At 37.3% G+C, this 24,013-nt stretch overlaps 1 protein-coding gene across 1 annotated transcript; it reads right to left on the bottom strand.

Moving 5' to 3' along the window:
• Positions 1 to 929: 929 nt before the first annotated feature.
• On the bottom strand, positions 930 to 23,978 carry LOC306885700 (tubulointerstitial nephritis antigen-like). Its single transcript, XM_079442412.1, has 12 exons — positions 23,839 to 23,978; positions 18,902 to 19,218; positions 16,681 to 16,747; positions 12,918 to 13,010; positions 12,683 to 12,797; positions 9,905 to 10,028; positions 9,639 to 9,789; positions 9,342 to 9,528; positions 8,517 to 8,562; positions 7,350 to 7,473; positions 3,089 to 3,134; positions 930 to 3,002 (listed from the first exon to the last, which is right to left on the bottom strand). Exons 2-12 carry the CDS (start codon positions 19,209 to 19,211, stop codon positions 2,847 to 2,849), a joined length of 1,419 nt encoding a protein of 472 aa, XP_079298538.1. The 5' UTR covers positions 19,212 to 19,218; positions 23,839 to 23,978; the 3' UTR covers positions 930 to 2,846.
• Between the last annotated feature and the right edge of the window lie 35 nt (positions 23,979 to 24,013).

Genomic DNA, 24,013 nt, shown 5'->3' with positions numbered 1-24,013 from the left:
TAGTGAACTTTGATTTCAGTGATTTGGACTATGAGATGGACACTTGCTTCTTGCACTCTGTTACACTTCACTTTTGCTTTAAAAAATGATTTCATAGAATTTGGATTTCATTTGGTTTAATAAAATATTTGTAAGTAAAATTGTTGATTTTTTTCGCGGGAAATTTGTCATTTAGATGAATCGATTAATCTAAAAATTAGTCGTTAGATTAATCAAAATAAAAATAGTCGTTAGTGGCAGCCCTACCTTCAACCTACTGGCCGCCATTGAAGTCCATTATATGGAGAAAATTCCTTTAATATTTTCCTCAAAAATCATTCTTTGTGACTGAGGAAAGAACATAGTGGATGACATGGGGGTGGGTACATTTCCATTCTGGAAGTGAACTACTACTTTAATATTAAGACACAAAATGGTCATTATATAACAGTTCAAATGGCTATCAAGCCATGAAGAGTGCAAGTTATTTGATGGGGGTCCAGACCGGATTTTGAAGGAGAATCTGATTTCTCATGATACTGTGATCTGATTCAACAAATGACTCCTCCAGTTATTTTTAGTGAATATAAAATACAAAAAATCATTCACACTACAACCTGTATAAACACACATTTTGTTTTAAATTTTATGATCATTTTTAAACTTGTTGAGAGCGGTAAATGCAAATAAAGTGTATTTCACCCCCGAATAACTCATTCTTCAAAGGAATTGCTAATAAAACCTCACTGAGAAACTGAAATCTCCTCACATGATGCCATGTCTACTTACCCACATACTAACTTGTAAGAACATTTTAAGCTATTATTCAGAAGATGAAATCAGTGACTTGTATTACACTAAAGGAGAATGTGGATTTAAAGGTGGGGTGAAACAGCTTTTATAATACAAAACTTTAATGTGTAGGGGGAAAAAACAGGTGCGAGAATAATGAAGTGGGCTGTAGGACTTTTATTGCGTCACAAAGGTGAACACTACAGTGGTTTGCATTGTGTACAGACAACACGAGGAACAACATTGCACAGTAGTAACCAGAGATTTACAAACAGAATTTGTTCTTAACACAGTATTAATTCATTATTACAGAACTGGAAGACAGAACTGAAGAATGTCTAAATGAGAACGCTCCAGCTTGGGCTCAAATCAGTGTATAACATGAACCATAATGTAAAATCTAGCAATATTAAGACACTGAATATTCATGACATAAGCCTCATGCTAGACTCATCTGGCTGCATATGACTGCTTTATCTTAATAGAAATTTCTTGCATGACTAATAGAGAACACATTTCACTGAATGCTAATGTACTGGTGGACAGAATACAGCATCTGTTGCTGAACATATACTGGAAGACCCCATCTTCCTGTCTATATGCGTGTATTGCTGAATCAAATGCCTGTCATAATGCTTTTGAATTAGTCATGTCACCATAATAACGACATTATAATTATCAAAGTCAGCAGATGGGATTGCTTGGAGCTCTGGCGCATGCACGATATTATAGTTTGCAATGTTTTATGCCCTAGCAGCAATAGCTGTCTCACGCTTATTAACGCACAATAATCTCCATATATGTGTAGATGGATATTTGAGAAGCAAACATGCCCTATTATGACTTGTAATATTGCGGTTTTGCCTGATTTATATAGCAAGACAGTAGTAATTCAGCACTGAACCCAAACCCATGTGCACTTTCGCCCCACTTCCAAAATCTCTTCCAAAATGTAAGATTTTTTTTTCTTTTTTTATGTGAATGAATAACAAGGATTTTTTTAAATACTAATGGTAATAGTAATCAATTAAATAATTCAACAAAACAGACAAGAACAAAAAAATAAGGTTTATGTCAATCTTTGTGTACAATCTTATTAGTTCACAGAGTATAATAGCTTAAGACTTGAGCAGATTTTGCTCTTACACGGAATCTGTGGTATTTATAGATATATATTCCAGCACAATATAGCCAACACACTATAACAGTTTCAACCAAAGGTCCTGATGATAAACAGTTGTCCAAACCCCTTCCAGCCTTTATAGATTTTAAAGGGTCATTTAAAATTGCAGTAACTGATGTCCGTTTTTTGGTCTCATAGCTTGAAAAAACATTTCGGTTTGCTTCCTGTTATATTCTAAAATGAGAGTGTATCTGTACACTCAGATAACAGCTAACCTAGCGGAATCTGACTGTGAAACAAAGACTGGAGTGGGTTAAAATGCTTTAAAGCGATTTCAAACAACCTTAACCTCAATGGAATGCGGAGAACTGTCATAAATCTAATCTAGGCTATTTTTGGAATAAATTATTGGTCCTAAAACCTTCTTCCGCCATCCTGGTATTCTTCCATCCCTCTATCTTTTTAGCAGAACGTATGGAGTGCTATCTGACTGTCTGCCTTGGTGTGTAACAATTCCCAAACATAGGAAAAAATGCAAAACAAAAAGACATCCTAATATATCACTATATTAGACATTTGAGACAATTACATTGTGATGCTGAGCACATGTGTGTGCCTGTGAAGTGTGTCTTTGGAGTACTGAGTCCTGAGTGCGTCTGTCCTGTGGCTGTGGCTGTTATTTGAGGTCCTGTCAGGGAGTGTAACAAGCAGGTTTCCACCAACATAGGCGATATAGGCCATATACACAAACTGGAGATTTACATTCCTCCAAACCAAAATTCCAGTGGAGACGTGTATTTGGACAGAGGGGGGCAGTGGACACCACTTTTTATGCATATGGCGTGAAGAGATATTCAGAAGGCACGGGTTTGGTGGAAATCATACTGTTAACAAACCTGCAAAAGACCTGATTGACTTTTAAATCATACAGTGAGGCATACAATGCAGATCTCTACTTGCGGTGTCCGTGATGGTTGTGCATGTCTTCCATGGTGACTCTGCCCCACACGCCGATCACAAACACCTCAATCTCACACTCATTTACACCACGAGCGATTCGGAAGTAACCATCCTCGCCCCAGTTCCTCCCCCATGAGTTGGCTGCAATCTTTGGAGTGAAGGAGAGATTGTTTACAATGTGTAAAAATGTGTAAAAGCTCCCGTTGAAGAGAAAAGATTGATAGAATTTCTCACCCAGTATTTGTGTGTTCTGCCGTTGTAATCTCTTTCCTCTCCCCATCTGGAAAAGAGCAACAAAAATCAATATGCTGCATTCACTAGACATTAGTATTCAAATCAGCTCTCTAAGAACAGGCTCATCATTGATCAGATTTTATGGCGAAAAAAATGTCAAGAATGGAAAAGAAAAGGTGTACACATCCAACTCAAGTAGGCCTACAGATGCAGGAAATAAAAACAAAACAATCAATCAATCAATAATATAATATAAATATAATAATATTAAAAATTGTTTTGTTTTTGGATAATTTATATGTATGCTTAGTTAAATTAAGAAAAATCATTTAATATATAATATAATATATATTATAATATTAAATAAACTTAAAATGTATATTTTTATATAAATATTTATTTATTACAAATTGTTTTGAAATTTTAGATTTACTGTATGCTAAGTTAAATTAAGAAATAATAATAATATAATATATCTTTATATTTTGCTTGAAGACAAGGTAAAAATATTCATTAAACAGTGAGGAATATTCACGCTTTCAGTCAAAAAGTCTAATTTAATTACACATTTTTGTCCTTTTTATAATATAATAACTGTGTATTTATTTTTTGAAAATTTGTATTTAAGCTGAGTTAAATTAAGAAAGAGGGGATAAGAAAAATATAATTAATTAAAATTAAAGATGGTGTTATTGGGGGAACAAAAGAGACAAATTTTGAAGAATATTCACACCTGAGAGCTTTTAACTCAAAAATAACAAATAAACCTTAGAAAAAACTGGAAAATTCTTAGACTACCAAAACACATCCTGAAATGGTGCAGAGGAAAGACGTGAGCATCAGGAAGCAGCACACACCCGCCCCTTACATCTCCTCAAGTCAACAACAATCCGATGGGTTGAAACCTTTACCATGCCAAGAACTTCCTTATGCTCCTCCACCCGTCCTGGTGCTTTGAGCGATAAGAGGAAGCTATTGACCTCCAATGTCTTTTTATCTGAGTTCAGAACATTCAGCTTTTCAATCACAACATGCGATAAGGGGCTATTTATTTATATATGTCTGGAATAAATAGTTTAGTCCACGTCTATTCTAAGGGAAGTTTTCCATCAGATTCGGGAACATATCACGATGTTCCCAAATAATACTTATCTGCCTTCCATCCCCACAGGGGGGGGAAGTTGGTATTCAGTACACAAAAAAATAACAAACAAAATCACCTAAAAAAGCAATGCGCCTCCATATAAAATACATGGGAGAGTTGGAGGGTCAAAACCCAAAACCGGCAGCTGTGCGGCTCAGAGTTCTGCTACACTCTTATCTCACCATGTTTTCTGTCCTTGGCTTTTGGACAGTGACAGACATACCACCACATCCAACCAGCCCCTGACCCGCGCTGGGTTTAGGCCTCTCTGTCTGCTCTGAACAATGCCATTTCCATTACACTGGACATCAATGAGCTTTCCACAAACTTTCCCAGGCCCTGGGCTTAGCCGAATGCACCACGGTGGGATTTTCCCAGTAAAAACACTGCCGCTGCCCCCCGTATGCCAACTTCATTGGGCTATACAGTGTCCTCTGAACGTCTAGAGCAGCGCGAGAAGCGCAGTGTCAGCGAGTGACAGGAGGCCAGGAGAAAAGCCGGGGTTCAGGCAGACTCGCGCTCATATCACCGTCACCACTGAAGCATGTCACACTCACAGACACCAGTGGCAGGTCAGGCGAGGTTACCGGAGACATACCTGTGGAACATGGCCCGGCCCGACCCTACCGTGCCTCTCAATGTCTAACTAAACAATCAGTGTCTGGGAAAGACTATAGTGCTCCTGCAATCTCTGAGGCACATTTCTTAAAAAAAGCTCAATTTTTAGAGAGACTGTTTCAAAAATAAAATTAAAATAAAATAGTGGTCTGAGTTTTATTTCCCCTCGTTTTAACAAAGTTTTTTTAATTTTTTTTATGACAAAGTTAAGTGAATCCTTACTATGTCATGTAGTGATGCAGTGCTATAAAGGTGTGCAAAAGCAGACAAAGGCTTTGAGGGGTGTGTGTCTGGGGGTGGGACTGCAAGGCCAGTCATCCAGGTGTTTTGTCTGCTAGCAACAACAAAAACATGTCTGCACGGCAGACAAGTGGGGCCATGATGGAGTTTATGTCTTAAATATTATCAAGTCCCTTCAAGGCCAATTAGTGCAGTTCACAGCCATCATGGTGACACCCCCAGTTAGAGCCCTGCACGGGCCTCAAATTTAGGCCCTAGCCCGGACCTGGCCCGAGACGCTCAGGCCCTAGCCCGGCCCACGTCCTACAGTTTATCAGAATTTCCGGCCCGAGTCCGACCCCAGCCCGTCTTTTTTTTCCCCTTCTCCTAAAAGAGTTTATACTACTGTTTCGGCTATTAAAATAGTTCAGTTTTGTGTGTAATGGCAACATTATTATATTTCGTTTTGTTTTTTTATTAGGTAAATTTAGAAAAACGTTTGGAGCATTTTTGTTTGTTAAATGGCCTATAAGTTTTTTTTTTTTTTAAGTAACGACCAAGTGGCCAGCGGCATGAGCTGATCATAGCTGTTTGATCAATTAGCCTTCTCATATCTTGCCCAAAATAAAACCTATAGATATACTAAAACAGTTCAAGCATATAACAATGTTTAAACATTAAACCTGCGCTATAATAATAATAATGTGCGCTAGCCTATATCTAAGTTTGTGCGGAGAGTGGAAGCTAAAGCGCGCTCTGCAGGACATGGAGGCACCAGCAAACACTTGGATTGCTTTCAGTGGAAACAAATTAAAATAGCCTACGCCCTCATTTTTTTTTTTTTGATAAAGGTAAGAGTAATACATCATTCGGACCTGTAAAAGCTCTACTTGCATTTGTGTGCACTCACAATACCAACAAAAGGTAGTTCTTTTATAAAACAAAGAAAACAAACATGATGCGCTTTCTGCCGTCTTGAACAGGAGCGCTTCACAAAAATGAACCGAAGCTGAGCGAATACATGCCTCACAGACATGATAAATATATCTATAGAAAGCTTTAAATTATCACTTAACGGAAAAAAAAAAAAACTATTTTATTATAATCTTAATCATAATCAATGCATTTCTCTCTAAAGGCACGTCTAATGAGGAGACGGCGAGTCAGGATCAGCAACTTCATCCTTGTTACACGGACTCAGAAAACATTAGTTTATTAGTAAATAATTCAAATATCTCCTTACTATTTCCTGCAGACACATTCATGGTTATGTTTGCTGGGGTTTTTCAGCAAGCTTTAGCCTATTGCGTGCATTTGAACGCAGAACTATTCCGCTGCTGCGGGACACTAAACACCATCGAGCTGCTCTCAGTCGCGGTGCGGTCTCGTGTTGTCTCCACCAGCGCGGCAATTTTTGTCATCGCTAATCAATAGATGTCTACAATATAAAAATAAAGAGAAACCCAAAACAGGCCCGATGCCCGGCCCGCGTCTGAACTATGACGTGGAAATTGGCCCGAAGCCCGGCCCTAGAGGCGTAAAAAAGTCGGGGCCCGTCGTCATGCAAATACAGCTCCTATCTGCTTAAATGGGAAAGACCTAAATCACTAAAATTCTTTGTCTATATTACATTTCAAATCTTCAGATCTTCACTTCAGACCAGAAGAAAGTCACATCCTTAAAAAAAAACATACTTAAAACAAGATTATCCTACAATTTTTCTTTATAAAATGTATTTTTCTTACCTATATAGTAAATTGTTTTATATAGGGCTAATTTAGTATATTTAGTGAGGTAAATTAAGAAAAATGGGCTAAGAAAAAATAAACTGTCTAAAAATAAGTGAATATTTTACAATTTTAGTTTTTGCTGTTTTACAGTTGTTTACAATTGTTTTGTAAATGTATCTTAATTTATATGAATTTGATAACCCAAAGATAGATCTATCTATCTATCTATCTATCTATCTATCTATCTATCTATCTATCTATCTATCCATCCATCCATCCATCCATCCATCCATCCATCCATCCATCCATCCATCCATCCATCCATCCATCCATCCATCCATCCATCCATCCATCCATCCATCCATCCATCCATCTATCCATCTATCCATCTATCCATCTATCTATCTATCCATCTATCTATCTATCTATCAAAATGACAAATGGTAAAATGAAAAAAAGAGACCTTCTGTTGTCTTTTTCTCTGAAACACTGGCAAATACACTTTCCTCTTGCTTCCAACACTAGATACGAAAGGTTACGCAATGCTTACCCTGTTATCCTGACCGAGTGCGTTGCATGTTTGCGATACTGTGACGGTTTGTGGTAATTGACATCTGTGTGTCGGTAAATTCCACTCTTGTACACAAAGAAATCCTCATGGACCTCCATGATGGCTAAAAAGGGAAAAACAAATACAACATCCATTATGTATCTTTAATTACACTATTTTGAATATAATACAAATTACAGTAGTACAGCAATTAAATATAGAAGTGTTGAATTTATGTCCAAAAATAGTTGATCTTCATTGTTTAATCAAATTTATCTTTGACCTTCAGACATCATTGTATCAAAAGCTGATCCTTCATTCTTATCATTCATACTACAGGAAATACTATGGCTACTTTAAAAGCCAAATTGCGTAATATCCCACAAGCTCACCCAAACATCTTGTTCCTTTGCAGATCAAAGTGAGATCAAAGTGACCGCTACTAATTGTATCACAGTTCAAATAAGCTCAAATCCACATGGCATAAAGACCCATTGCTTAAATTCACAGGACAAAACATTAGTGGGTTGGTACCTGCACCAACCCTCCTGAGGATAGCCATGGTGGCATGTGAAGAAAAATCAACATTCAAAAGAATGTTGATCGGGTTCAACATTCTGGAAAGCACTGCATTATAGGAATTACCTGCACCCTCTCACACACTTTGGGTTTTTCCAAACATTACTAGGAGATCCTAAGCAATAAAAAGTCTAATGAACACACACTCCTGCACATGAAGACTATCTTTTCGTCTCCTGTTTCTCAATATAAGCCAGAGGTTAGGCAGAATTTTTGCAATGATTAGAAGTGAAATCTGGCGTAAATCCAGTGCTCACTCCTGTCTGGAACAATACAACAGAACACTGGCACAGGATCACGGAGCTGCTCTGAACGACGCACAAACACACACCCTCATCATATTACTGCAGGGGACTTTTCTCAAGAATTCACTGCATGTATGATGACTTTAGGCTTTTTGTCCAAACTAAATAGAGTATGGGCATCTACAACCTCCATAGCGACTAATATAATCGACATAGACTAATCGTTGTTGACTGCATTAACAGTCATTAGGCATGTGCTTTTTACTATTCTTATCCTCTGGCTCACAGTATTGTGCAAACACACACACACACACACACACACAACAACTGGAGAAATCCATACCTTGCACGGGGCCATTATCCATAATCTCTTTCATAATCTCATTCTCCTGTGAATGGAAAAGCAACAAGTGAGTTCAGTTAAAAGCATACTCCAGCCTAATGCTGTTTTTACACTGCAAATTCTGCATGCATATTGCACCATGAAAAGAAATATGCATTAATAATGAAATTACTTAAATAATGATTGTTTTAGATACAGTATGAGCAGTCTTAAGATGCATGGGTAAAACACTCTTGTACACATAATAAACAGACATGCTTCCATATACAGTTTTACTACACTGAATTGTTTAATTGTTCATCACATTCCTTATTCACATCTGTGAATGATATATGATCTAAAACATGCCTAGAGACATACATATATATATATATATATATGACCTAGACTATGCATTAAACAAGACAAATGGGTGGTAAGATATGGCTCAGGGAGAAAATATGTTCAGCCATTACATGACTACTAATGTAATGCCTCTCCAGGCAGTTGAGCTATTCCTCCCTTTGGCTTTGAGTTGAAGGGTTTAGACTGATGAAGAAATTGAACACAGAAAATCACACAGATGTTGGGTGTGAGGAAAAAAACAGTATGCGTTAACCATTGGTATTATTCGGGCAGAGGTCTGCATGTTTTACAGAGAATGTAATTCTAAAGTGTCAGAACATACGGGATGCTTGATTATACATGAAACTTGCTTTCCAGTAAAACATTATTTAAACGAGATAAAGTTACCTGAGAAACAGTATGATGTAAGGTAATACGACTTATTGTCATTTCCTAAAAGAAACTGATTTTCTGTTTGATTCGAGGGGTCAGCTGACTTACATTGGAGGACAATCTGTATGGTGGGGTTGACTGGTAGATATCATTGTGGTAGCTGTGGCTGTTGGGACAGTGCGCTGTGGCCTGCCTCTTTCCCCGGCCCACCCCTCGGCTTTGCATCATACAGCGAGCCACTTCAGCAGGACTTTGCTGGGGTGGAGAAAAAGGGTAACACTCCTCTGTCACGACCCTGAAAGAAAAAGACAGATATTTAAATAAAAAGACTGTATTTTTTGTTAGATGTGCATTATTTAAAGATCTTCACATTTTGATGTTGTGTGTAAAACGTCAGTGAATTACCCTCTTCTCCTTAGGTACCACCAGGCCCCATCAATACGCCCACCGGAGCAGCCATCCTGATGACGTGTGTCACAGGAAATCAGATTCTGAGGAGAGAGCTGAGGGGTCATGTGACCCATTGACTGAATAGCGATCCGGTCTGATGCAACAGCTAGAAGTGAGTCACAGGGTGCACATATGAGCGACAGGACAGAGGAACTGCATTATATAACATTCAAACAGTACTGTATTCTGCTTTGGTCTGTATCGTGTCTTTTCTGACTCACCTGCAGTTGAGAAAGCCCAGGATGCATTGCAGTTCCCCTGATCCAAGGGCTCGTGGATTTTCCCTGGCCATTTGTCTGCTGCGTTAAAGTAACTTGGCAGATGATCGTTTCCATTCATATTCATCTGCAGAAAAAAGGAAGTGACTTTTATGGCTTAATGGTGGTGTTTGGCATTGAACACATGAATAACACAGAATAAAGATTTCCATAAATGCATCCATGGTGTGATTATGAGTGATTTTGGTGGCATAATACAAACATTTCCATATGAATTATTTTTCACACGACCAGTGGATGAATGAGAGGCAGTCTAGGTCTCCAAAATACTGTATAAAGCCTTAGTGTGGTTATATAATGGTGATTTGTTAATTTTGTGGGTTTTTCAGAAGTATTCCAATGGCAAATCCAGAAATCTTGAGTTTCCAACATTTTACCTGTTCCATCAATAATTAAAAAAAAAAGTCTTAGTAAAATCCAAACATCCAAATAATGGCATTTACCAGTTCAACGGTCCACTTTACAACTGGTATTAATATCTATTCTTGGTGATTTGATCACAAGTGGTCAGCTGAGACACATTACCATTTACACATGCTATTTACAAATCATAATACTGTGAAATATTAACACGATTTAAAAGAAGTGTTTTTTGTATACATGTCATTTGTTCCTGTAATGGCAAAGCTGAATTTTCAGCTCCAGTCTTCAGTGTCACATGATCCTTGAGAAATTATTCTTATATGATGATTTTGTGCTCAATAAAACATTTATTATTATTATCAATGTTGTTAAAGTTGATAATAGTATACAATTGTTTGGAAAATAATTTTTGGATTATTTGATGAATAGAAATAGAAATCCTTTGCAACACTGTAAGTATCTTTACTGTTTACTTTTGATCTATTTAATGCATCCTTAGTGTATAAAAATATAAAATAACCCACATTTTTGACCAATTATGATCCTGATGACTACTTATGATCATATTTCATTGAATTGAGGGTCTGTTTACACCCGTAATTAGCCTTCCACTTGTGATTGGAATAACCAAAATTGATGTTAATACCAGGTGTGGTGATGTTAATACCAACATATAACCATAAACCTAACCTTAACAGGGTCACATTCATGCTTGCTTTACACCTTCTAAATCTATAACTCTCCCTAGACCACTTCCAGTCATATTTTACACCCCAACGTTTCATCAGTCCTGAATAAGGAATGTATTAGCACTTTCTCTCGTAAACATACACAGCTGCTGGTTGTCGTCCTCCTACATTCCAGTCAGTGATATCGTCATGATTCTCCCTGACAACTACCAGATATGATCCTGTGGAATGCAGGTGCTTGTCAAGCGTCCGGCACTGCAGTGGTGAATTGTGGTGGTTAAAAGGCCCCTGAAGGGCCACGCGACACTTGACCCAACAGGGAAAGTGAGCACTCACGCTGAGCAAAGACAATACTCCAATGAGAAAGTAAAGAGCGTGTGAGAGTGTGTGCGGCACTCAGGCCACTCATTAGTGTACGTGCCGAATGGGTTTTAGGCAGATAGAGTCTTAATAAATGACTGGGGCTCGACTCTAGAGACAGGTGGAGACATGTTGGAGGATGTGGGTTGGAGAGGAAAGAGAAAAGAGGAAGGGGAGGAAGATACGGGAATGGGTTCCTATCTAGTGAGGGTACTTTTTGAGACTATAAATGAATTGCACCAATCAACAGCATCAAATCATTTTCTAGCCTTCTCACATTGCGGAATCAGCTCTTATGTAATGTGTTGGTGTGGATCACGAGTAGCTTTTTGCAGAGAGACATTGAAAGCCTCAGCGAGCCACATCAAATAGCACACCTCCAGACAGACACATCTAGGATGCATTCACTGCACTGCACTGCAACCAGCTGATGAATAGCAAAGATCAAACAACAGTCTGGTTTCCGAATCCGGACTTTTATTCTTGCTTTGATGATTTCTAACGGCATACTGCATTGGGCAGAGCGTGAGAACGGATAATCAAAGAGCCGTCAATGGGCATAAAAATGAGATGAATAAAGAGATTAACTACATACTTGATTCTGACTGGTCAGTCGTGGCATTCTGGGAAAGCTTCATGTCTCTAGCGCATGATCTCTTTATTTTCACATTCAACTCATATCAATGTTTTAAGTTCATTTATTTATTTAGTAAATGACTGTGAAATAAACAGACATTAAACCCTGCAATTTGTTTTCTTAATCAGTATTTTTTAAATCTTGTTTTCCAGTAAAAATATCAGCATCCTTAAAGCAAGTCAAGTTTCCTTTTTGTATAAAATAATAGATTTGACTTGATTTCAGAGATCACATCTTTAAGTGGTAACATTTTAGTACAGGGGCCAATTCTCACTATTAACTAGTTGCTTATTAGCATGCCTGTTATTAAAATATTGGCTGTTTATTCATACTTATAAAGCACATATTCTGCATGACCATATTCTACATCCCTAATCCTACCTAATACCTAAACTTAACAAGCAGCAAATTAGTAGTTTATTGAGGCAAAAGTCATAGTTAATGGTTTGTTAAAAGCAAGAATTGAACCTAAAAATAAAGTGTGACCCTTTAAATTCATTTTTAATATCTGGTTGAATGTTTGGGGTCAGTAAGATTTTTGAAAGAAATAAATGCTTTTATTTAGTAAGAACAAATTAAAATAATCAAAAATAACAGTAAAGACGTTGACATTCCGCTTTGCATCTGGGTCCTGCAATAATGAACGTCTGACAAGCTGCAGATGACTCTTACCTGGATCTCATTCATGTTCATAATGGTCCGTGAGGGGCGTTGTGTGCCCAGACGATACCGCAGACCCTCGTCCAGCGTCATTGCCCAGAACTGACTGTAGTTTGAGGCCCTCCAACTGTATGGGTAAAAAGAGAAAGAGAGTGAGCAGGAAAGAGGAATACACTTTTATTTGTGCACTTGTTTATATATATTTAATACTAGTAATGGCACACTAGAAGGGATTCCTGATGCTTACCCATAACTTTTCCTGTTGATTTCCTGGATCATGTCATCCTCTATCAGACAGGCATGATGCTCACATTCCCAGCGCCCATTTTGACCACATGTGCTGTGGGAGACCAATAAAAACTGTTATTGAACACATCCAGAAAATTTACAATCTATACAAATAAAGTACAAAATAAGGCCTGAACAAATATATGAAAAAACAGTCAGTGAAAGGAAGTGATCTTCACAAATATTGCTTGTCAAACTCAGGATGAAAACGTAAATATTATATAATTTTCTGGTTCATTTGATATGAGGTCTGATGTTTATTTAAATAACAATCTTTTGCACTTAATGCAAAAGATTATGGCAAAACGCAGGCGTTTATCTGTTAATTACAGTCCAGAAGGTCAAGACCTCTTAAGAGGTTACCATTTTATGAGTGGGAAACAAACATTTTCGTGTGTTTAAAACCTTTAATCACGGTTAATTTTATGTTAGGTAAGTCATGGGACTGTTTTTGTGGAAAGCAAAGAGACTTTAAAACCCCTCATTGTTTTTTCATTAACAGTGCAGTTTCTGAGGACTGAAGTAAATTGTAGATTCAATTTTAGAATAATAAACAACATAGTGTGTTTATATAAGTGTTTTAAAACAGAGAAAGAAAATGTAGACAGACGTCAGACCAAATAATAGAGAGAAACTGAAGCATTTCAGACATATTCTACATTTGAGACACAAAACAAGCAAGAAAGACAAACCAAAATAGAGAGAGAGGCCTATGAGCCTTTTAAGGCTGCAGCTCTTGAAGAAATATCCATTTTTAGTCAGTCTGTGCTTGAGGAGGAGGTTCAGGCCTGACATTTGAGAGGAACGTGGATTAAAAAAGGAAGAGCAGCGGTGTACTGCTGCTGAGACGTTACTAGAGAACACCAATGACTTGTACATAAGGGTACTGTCATTTTAGACACGTCCAAAACTGTTGCAACAGAGATGGAAATACAGTTTTTAAATACATGAATTATGCTTCCATCTTTGTTGCCACAGTTAGTGCCTTTTTCTGTTCTAAAGAAGGGGGTGTCCCAACACTTTTGTCCTTATAGTGTCTATACAAGTCATTGGTGTTTGGTGATGAGTTTTTGGTCTGCATTTAAAGTCACACCAGAGGAGTTCAGCTGGGATCAGGACTTGGCTTTCTGCAGACCAGTCAAGTTCTTCCACACTGACTGAATCAATCGTGTCTTTTTGAACCGTGCCTTATACACAGAGGCACTGTCATGTTAGACTAGAAAAGGGTCCTGTCCAAACTGTTGATATAAAATTAGAAGCACACAATTCCCTACAATATCATTATATGCTTTAACATTAAGATTTGTACTCATAGAAATTACTAAAGTAGTCAAACATGTTCATTAGAATGGAGTGACCCAATATTTTTGGCAATATTGTGTATATTGAGACACCAGTAGCGCTCATCACATCACTGACTGAGGATCAGATCCTGCAGGAGCCGATGGGTCTGCGGCTGCTACATGCCAAACGTACGGCCCAGTCCAATGAGGCTTGAACTCAGGAAATCTCAGGATTACAGAGGTGAATGTGAAACAGAGGGAACAACAACTCCACTGGGACAGCAGCCAGTATTTCATCAATCTCTGTCACCACAGGAAGCAGATCACTATATTCAGAAGAACGTAAAAAAGATCCTGATAAAAAAAGAACTGAAGAGAGGGGAGATTACGGGGCAATGCCGGAGGTGCCAATCTTGTGGTTAGTGTGATCACAGAAAGCGCCATCACGCCTAACTAGCAGATAAAATCATATCACATCAACAGCATACTGAGTCAGACATACAAACAAAAACACATCTGCAGACAGAACGTACAACATGAGCATTTTTGGTTACTTTTACAAGATAAAGCAGCTAATATGAAAAAATCTTCACAATAAAATGCCTTCAACTCAAGATTTTCAAGTCAAATATCTCTAAATTCACAGAGATTGTTTTTATCATCCCGACTATTTGTACTAGCTTGCAGAATAGCTTTTCTCCTCACAAGACTCTCAAAACCAGCACTAGGGCATTGCAAGTATTGACGGCTCTCATATTTAGGTCTTGATGTGTTCAAAAACAAGTAAAATTCACCCTGTCATAAACATTAGCAATATGTGACCATGCACACTCTACACCAAAAACAAACAATACTGGAGACAACACCACACTGTATTCCTAAAGACAATACCCATATCACTACTGTGTCAAAAACCTTTGGCATTGGGTTAAGGAATTCCTGCTTTTCTGTTTTGTCTAACCATCACTAGTTTCTCACAAGGAACCGTGATTTTATTTCTTAAAATGTTAACTTTATTTTTTTATTAGTGCGATTTTAAAATCACAATATGCTTTCAAATATAATTTAATGCTGTCAAATGATTAATCACGATTAATCGCATCCAAAATAAAAGTTTTTGTTTACAAAATATAATATATGAGTGTTTACTGTGTATATTTATTATGTATATATAAATACACACATGCATGTATATATTTAAGAAAAATATATATATTTTTATTATAAATTATATAAATATATACATTTAAATACATGTAAATATTTTCAAGATATATATTGTATGAGTGTGTTTTTATATATACAAAATAAATATACACAGTACACACACATATATTATGCAAACAAAAACTTTTATTTTGGATGTGATTAATCACGTTTAATCTTTTGACAGCAGTAATTTAATTTAATTTAGCATATATGGGTAGTTAAGTGTTTTAAATTTAAAGTAGATGTAATTTTTAAAAGGCATTATCACATCTTTATTTAGATGAGATAGTAGAGAGCAGACAGGAAAAGAGGGAAGAGAGGGAAGTGGGACCTGCAAAGGACCTAGAGACCAGAATCGAACTCGGGTGGCCTTGTGCTTTATGTTGGCACACTAACAACGAGGCTATTGGTGGCAACAGCAAATTTACATTTTTATAGCAAATTTAAATTTAAAGTTTGTTAAGTGACTTAAACTGGAGAGATGTGTGGAATCTTTCACCAATTACCCATAATTTCCACAGCAAATCTCAGCTGGAGGTCATGTAGCGCACAGGAAGAGCTCAGTCAGCTAGTGCGAATAACTACCTCTTCATGCAAAACAAAAATACAGCAATCCATCACCAATAAACAGAAGGGTCATTTTACAGCCAAAGCAGTTAGTTTACTGATTTATATTCTATATACAACCGTATATTCAATTTCAGCATACAAAATGATATATTGCCATGTGTTGGTCATTAACTAAGGAGGTTTATGTGTCCACTGACTCCTCAAACAGTGAAAGGGAATGTGCTTCGACCATGGCTGGTGCGACGGATTAGATTTTATGAGGAGAGCTAATCCTATTAGCAAGGGGTTTTGTGTAAAGGGAGAGAGACATGCGGTAAATATTATGGATGTATATGTGCTGTACATTATCCTGCAGTGTGTTTGTACTGTTCATGTTGTCGGGATCACAATGGCACTGAAGGTGACGCATATGGATGGGAACTCAGGAATGTGTGTAATCTTTTCAGGACCCGAGGGGTCCCACTGTCCTGCTCACTGAAGCAGCCCAGTCAAGACTCTCTCGGTCTGTGAATAAATCCTGCCAACATGAGTGTTGATGTAGCCAAACAATGGCCTTGGATTGAGAGATCCACAGTGCCCTTGAACAGGCCGTGTTGTCAGTGCTATGGAAATGGAAAGAATGAGGATTTGTATATAGCTTTGACTAGATTTCACACTCACCATAAATTACAGTTCTCTTTGTATGTTGCCCCTGAGTGAAACCTTTGGCCGTTCCTTTCACAAGAACCTGAAATCAACAAACAACAATAATTATGAATAAATCTGCAGGAGATTTGAGGAACAACCACACACACACACACATACTAAACACTTGGATCAAAAGTTTGTCTGATGTAGTCTGTGGTGCCCGCAGTGGAATGTTTTCTTGGCTTTCCATTGCCTTCCCAGAGACTCTGCTGTCGTCATGCCTTGACGAGCTTAATCAGAGATTGCCACATTACCTTTCTGGAAATGGGCAGGCTACCTAATATACAAAGTACAAACTACAGTAAGAATGAAGTAAAGAGGAGTGGATGCATATGTAGGATGTCTATGTAAGACACTATAACAGAGACACATGAAATCATGTAAATAAATATCATTTAAATGTTAAAGTGCATAATTTCTGCACAATTAATGGGACCAAATAGAATTACATAACAACGCTGGCTCAACCGAATGCTGGAAAATGGGAGGAGAGGAATGTTTAAAACTCGTTTGGAAACAGGGGTCACTGTTTGGCTGGTTAGCATGATTCAGTTGGCCGCTGCTGGTAGATATTGTAACTACACCATCTGGGCCCAAAATGAGGTTTTCTCCATTAGTGACAAATTCAAATATATTCTTAATTTGTGGCCCTGATATCTAGTTGTTGTTTCTTCTAGACATGCAGTATTTCAAATGTGGCCACAATTAAATTAAAATGAGTGAACAAATTATTAAAACACCGCCCTAATTTAAGAAATCATTCAGAGGAACAAACTCTTAATTTGTGGTGACTATCTTTTTCATTTATTTATTTAAAAAAAAAATTTCAAGTGACATACAAATAAAGATTCATATATTATATTGTAGCAGATGTTTTAACAGCTGTCAAGTGTGACATGACATTTTCTCTTGTTTACTTCCTTTTACGTTCAGGAAAAGTTCGGGAAAGACACTATGGAAGAATTTGCATCCGTGTTTGTAGCATGTTAAATTTTTAGAATGATTTTTGCAAATTTTTTGCCTGTCTGGTGTTCACTGTTAAGTATTCAAATTTTACTTGCATTTATTTAGTTTATTTTTTATTAAACTAAATTATTTTATATAGGCAAGTTTCAAGTTTAAACATCAAAAAGTTAAGCTGCAATTGCCCAAAGTACTATCAGATGTTATTTTTACTGTAAATGAAAGCGGAGATTTAGCAACACTCTCGGTCTGAGTAATGCTGAGCTGTGATCTGTGAAGTCATACCTGCCCTATAGATATGATTGTCCCTCCTTTAGCAAACACACATTGTGCACATACCTGTTGTGATCCCTCCCTGCCCACAGTCACCCTCCCACCCCCTTCCTTCCTCATACATTACAGGCATTCTTTCAGCTGACCTCCATTCATTGCTCCTTGCCTTCCGCTGCCCTGTTCTGCTCTTTTCACGAGAATGTCACTGTTCTCCGTCCATTATTAGGTCCACGACTGAACATTTTACACCTCAGTGACACTACACAACCACACTGAGATCCATGAAGCAAGAATGCCAGGAAAACATTAACAGGGAAGAATTTGGACTTGGTTTTCCATTAGGTTTCTAGAAAATAACTAAACTTTTCTTAACGGTGTAGACTTCAAACATTGGCTGTGGGCCAAAATTGTTCCCCAAGCATACCAATGATTGGCTTCGCATCTTGATTAAAAATGACTAATCCCAAACTATAGATCTTTTCTATATGAGAACAGTTGTTGGTCCCCATTGACTTCCATAAAAGGGGCAATGGGAACTATCAACTCTTTGATTACCAGCATTCTTCAAAATATCTTCTTTTATGTTCAACTTAACAAAGAAACTCATACAGGTTTGGAACGACATGAGGGTAAATTATGGATTTTTGGGTGAACTATCCCTTTAACATCTGACTTAAACTGTCTCATAAATGCTGTTTCTTATGATGAAATCAATCCAGGGATTAGATTATCAGTGAATAATGACTTAAACTTTGGTCTGTTAATCATATGAAGCTGTTGTTTGGCTTCAGAAGATAATATAGTGCCGTAGTCATATGGATCATTTTTATGTTAAATTCACAGTGCTTTTGTGGATCCTTTTTCAAGTTTGAAAGTCTTAGTCCCTATTCATCGTGCAGGCAAATACATGGAAAAGAGCGACCAGCACTCTCAGACTTTACATTGTCATACAACTTACTGGGAGGATATGGAGGAGTTGTTCCCAGGCAGTGGCTCCAGAAGTCAGGACAACAGTCGGACACGGTGCGGTTGCAGAACAGGTCACAGTAACAGATGGTGTCCAGGTAAGGCACAGTGCACTGGTCATTTCGGCCGGGGCAGCAGCCTCCTCTCCTCTGGCAGTAGGAGCCATAGGGGTCCCGGATCCCCCTGAGGTGCAGCGGGTTGGCCAATTCTCTCTTAGTGCGGGACTGAGTCCTCACCGACATTCCCCCTTCCACCAGCAGGAGGAGCGCTGTGATGGCGGCCAGCATTAAGAGCTTCAACATTGCTTATCTGTCATAAAGAAATCAATATAGCAAAACATCAGCCATTGGGGTCAACTTTCAAATGAGAATTGAATCTAATGCACCAGTACAAAATTATGCTCCATCATGCTGAAAAAAACAACAACAAGGATAAATATGATTACAGCAGAAATAACATTGTAACATTGTAACAGCTACGATGGATACGGGAAACAGAACTTGGGAGTGTTAGGCAGAGCAATGCAATTCCTAACGCCGATGGTTTGTTTTGCACTTTCCTGAAGCAGACTGAACTCGAGGCTATGAGCCAACAATCTGCAATATAAACATCACTGATAAACAGACGTTCCACTTGTTCTTATTTTAATAATGCACTCATCCTGCAAACACAATAACAGCACAGCAGTAGACGAGGTTAGAAATATCATTCTGAGGAGAAACTGTAAGCACAGTTTTCTCTTGACTTTTGTCCATGATTGAAACTTCTATTATCTGTGTGCTTGGGTTTCTGTGGGACGGCCCATACAATGAGGTGCGTCTAATAGAAAAGGTGGGGTCATGTGACTCAGGCCTCAAGTTACTGTAGACGTCCACCAGTCTTTATGTACTTGCTAAACTTCCAGGAAAGACTCACAGCAGTGACTACTTTGTAAATACTGTCTTACACTAGGCTCTTCCTTTTAAGAGAAAGCACAAAGTTCAAAATAAATGGCCATTGCCCACTGACTGCAATGTCTATATTTGATCTCTCTTGAGACGTTTTGTTACATTTATAATATCTGAGCTATGAGCAAACAGATATTCAAAGTAGTTATCATGTCAACATACTTGGCACCATCATGGATCATATACTGAGCAATACAGAAAAAATGTCTGTGGAAACTTAAACCCATAAACTAACCAAAACATTACATAATCCACTTGGAGTGTTTACATTTAAACAGAATTCAAGAAATGTGCTTCATATTTGATTCAATACGCCCCAAAGCTGTATGTAATTGTTTAATTATTGTGCAAGGATAATTAATATTTTGCATTCGTGCTTCTAATCTGTTTAGTTACCTGATTCTCTTGGAATCATTTTGGAGAATTTAAACTATAAAACCCAATGGTAAATACTACTTTTTTATTTCTTGTTTACTTAAAATGTATTAAAATGTCAAGATAAGATGAATGTCCCTTTAAAATGTTTGATTTAAATAGGAAAATTGACCTGTTTATCTTCATATTCCAAGAAAGGACACAGTAGCTGACATGGTGGAAATAATGTCAGTATCAAACTAATGGAGCCAAAACTTATCATTGTTACGGAAACAGTTACTTCCTGCAGTCAAAACCAAGGCAGGCACACAAACAGGGTAAGGCTGTCTTATAAAGTGAAGTGACATACAGCCAAGTATGGTGACCCATACTCGGAATTCGTGCTCTGCATTTAACCCATCCAACGTGCACACACACAGCAGTGAACACACACACACCGTGAACACACACCCGGAGCAGTGGGCAGCCATTTATGCTGCGGCACCCGGGGAGCAGTTGGGGGTTCGGTGCCTTGCTCAAGGGCACCTCAGTCGTGGTATTGAGGGTGGAGAGAGCGCTGGACATTCACTCCCCACCAACAATCCCTGCCGGCCTTTGGATTACGAGTCCGACTCTCTAACCATTAGGCCACGACTTCCCCAGGCTCTTCCTATAAAGGCTGTCTTATAAACAAAATCACATTTTCATGTAGATTTATACACAAAATGGGCTTCACAGGCATTATATATGTTAAATATAAATCATTATTTTTAGATTGCATATGTACACAGCCGTTCAAAAGTTTAGCATGTTTTTAATGGAGTCTCTTCTGCTCATCAAGGCTGTATTTATTCGATAAAAAATACAGAAAAAACTGTAATATTGTGAAATAGTATTGCAATTTCTAATATTGGTTTTCTGTTTTAATATACGTTGAAATATTATTTATTTCTGTGATGCAGCAGTGAATTTTCAGCATCGTTGCTCCAGTCTTCAGTGTCACATGATCCTTCAGAAATCATTCTAATATGCTGATTTATTATCAGTGTTGAAACTTATTATTTTTTGGAACTTGTGATATTTTTTCTTTGATTCTTTAATGAATAAACAGTTAATAAGAACAGCATTTATTAACAGCAAAATATACATCTTTTTACTATCTCTTTTTTTTTTTTTTTGAAATCTCTTTACTATCACTTTTTATTCATTTAATAAAATATATTTTAAAGTATATTTAAATAGAAAACCGTTATTTTTAAATTGCAAATAATAATAATTTTCTGTATTTTTTATCAAATAGATACAGACCTGATGAGCATAAGAAACATTAAAAACATTCAAAATCGTACTGATCCCAAACTTTTGAATGTCAGTGTATATATATATATATATATATATATATATATATATATATATATATATATATAACTGCAGGGAGCCAAAAGTTTGGAATAATTATGATATTTTAATGTCTTTGAAATAAGTCTCCTATGTTCATCAAGGCTTGCTTAAATACAGTAAAAATAAAAATATTGTGAACTATTATTACAATTTTTCTATTAAATATTTTAAAATGTAAATTCATTCTTTTGGTGGCAAAGCTGAATTTTCAGCAGCCATTATTATTATTCTAATACTGATTTGCAGCTCAATTATTAATAATATACAAGTTACACATTAAACTGATTTCTGTATTTTTATTTAAGTTTTAAATATATTTGTTGTTTTCTGAAATAACATATGGCTTTAAAGGTTTAAAGGTCATTGTTTGGGGTGGCCTTCCTCCTCTTTCTCATCATTTAATTGATCAAATTACTGCTCCTCACTTTCACTGATCCTCCTCCCTGAGAACAATGTCTTAAGATCACACATAATTGCGCTCAAGCTGCCTGTTGTGGTCTCGGTTTAAAAAGAAAAGAGACTTGACAAAGACGAGAGGCCGGCAAGCAAATTACAGAAATAGCATCATTAATTACCCAATCAGCCCACCAGGCACAATGTCCCCCATACAGACACAAGAACAGCCCTGGAAACAAAGTCCATTGCTGTGCAGTTTTCTGCATGACTGTGCCTTTAGTTGACCAGAGCTCAGCCTCACACACACTGAAACATATGGCAGCAGTGTCACAGCAGTGAAAGAAATGCTCGTTTGACCCCGTTGCCATCGCAGTCACTCCGGTAAACATCAGTAATGATGTCAGTACAGTAATATGGATATTTGGGCTTTTGAAGGCTCGTCTGTTTGCTCTCTACGAGACAAGTAGCATGTAGAGACGTGTTGAGTTTAACATCACAAACATTCCGTATGATGCTTGAGTACAACTGCTGCTCCTGAACACATCACTGAATTATAACTGATGATACAGCACTCGCTTTCATCAAGACTTACATCAGCGCTTTTGATCACACAAAACTTAACTAATGAGCTGATAAAGAAAATACAGTATTATAGTCATATCTCCAATCTTAGATACATGTGTACAGGTGGTTCAACACAACATACTGATCCAGACACCACAATCATAACAGGCTAAAAATACAGCGGGTCTTGTCTTCTGGATATTCATAGTTTATTCACCTTTCAAATTTGAACTTCACTAACTAATAATTAAGGTTAATTTTAACCAGTCAAAATGCTATTTAAGGTTTATATTTAACATTTAACTTTGTGATTGTAGAATGATGCCCTATGGACTTTGAGAGCAGGTCTTCAAGCTTCCATATCGGTATCAAATATCAGACAGATAGCAGACTGAGGAGACTTTCTAGCAGATTCCATGCATATGAGTTATGACACAGCATCTTGAGCTGTCAAAGGAGTATAGCGCAGACACCACCTACTTCTCATTTACATGTATTGCAATACTGAAAGTGAGTTTCACCCACTCTGATGACCTGAGTGATATTTGATATTTGAAATCATACATAATTTTCCTGCAGTTATTTACATGACTCTTTAACTCGTCATGAGGTTTACATCGTTGTATAAGACACATTTGCAGTTTAAATGCATCCACTATCCCTGTATTATCATATATTTCATATTCATTTCATATGTAATTTATCTGAATGTGGTATCATTCAGTTATGTAATAGATTTAAAGTACACTTTTCTGACAAATAACTTCCATCATATGATTTCAAACAAATTATGCATTAAAAATACAACATTAAATTAAATCCACCCTAACCCAAAGTTCAGATAAGGTTATACAAGGGTATAGCCTTGTACACAAATAATGATGATAATAATAAAGAATATAATTTCATTAATATGGTACTAAACACAAAAAAGGCTAAAGAATAAAATGGTATTTATAGGCCAGGCTTTAAATGCAACACTTGAAAAAGGTTGAAGACTGATGTAGAATATTCTAGATTAAATAACAGCTGAAGTAAAATGAGAAAAAATGCTTTAAATTTCATAACTTAAACTACTTTTACTTCATGAAATGCCATCCTTGGTACATGTAAAGAGGATAATGATTGTTGTAGGCTGTAGAGCTGTGCTGCCAGTCTGCGGCTCTTAACTACGCACCTGTTTGACACACTTGTATTAAAATAGGGAGGGAGGAGGTTAAACAGAAAGCACAAGATTTAAATAGCTGGAACAAAAAAAATTCCCCACCTTGTTTAGTGAAATCAAATCCTTCCTCTAGTTATATCCAGTGAACAAAATGTGAGCTGGTCTGTTTCAGCTACAGGTCAAAGTACTGAACAGAGCACTGTCTTTAGCCTCCTGTCTGGCCCCTAGTCACACTCGGATTCTCCCTCTCTATATAGAGCCAGGACAAGCCCTCCGA

Source organism: Barbus barbus, assembly GCF_936440315.1.
Source record: "Barbus barbus genome assembly, chromosome: 19".
Taxonomy (NCBI): domain Eukaryota; kingdom Metazoa; phylum Chordata; class Actinopteri; order Cypriniformes; family Cyprinidae; genus Barbus; species Barbus barbus.
This window is presented reverse-complemented; position numbering and strand designations above follow the sequence as displayed.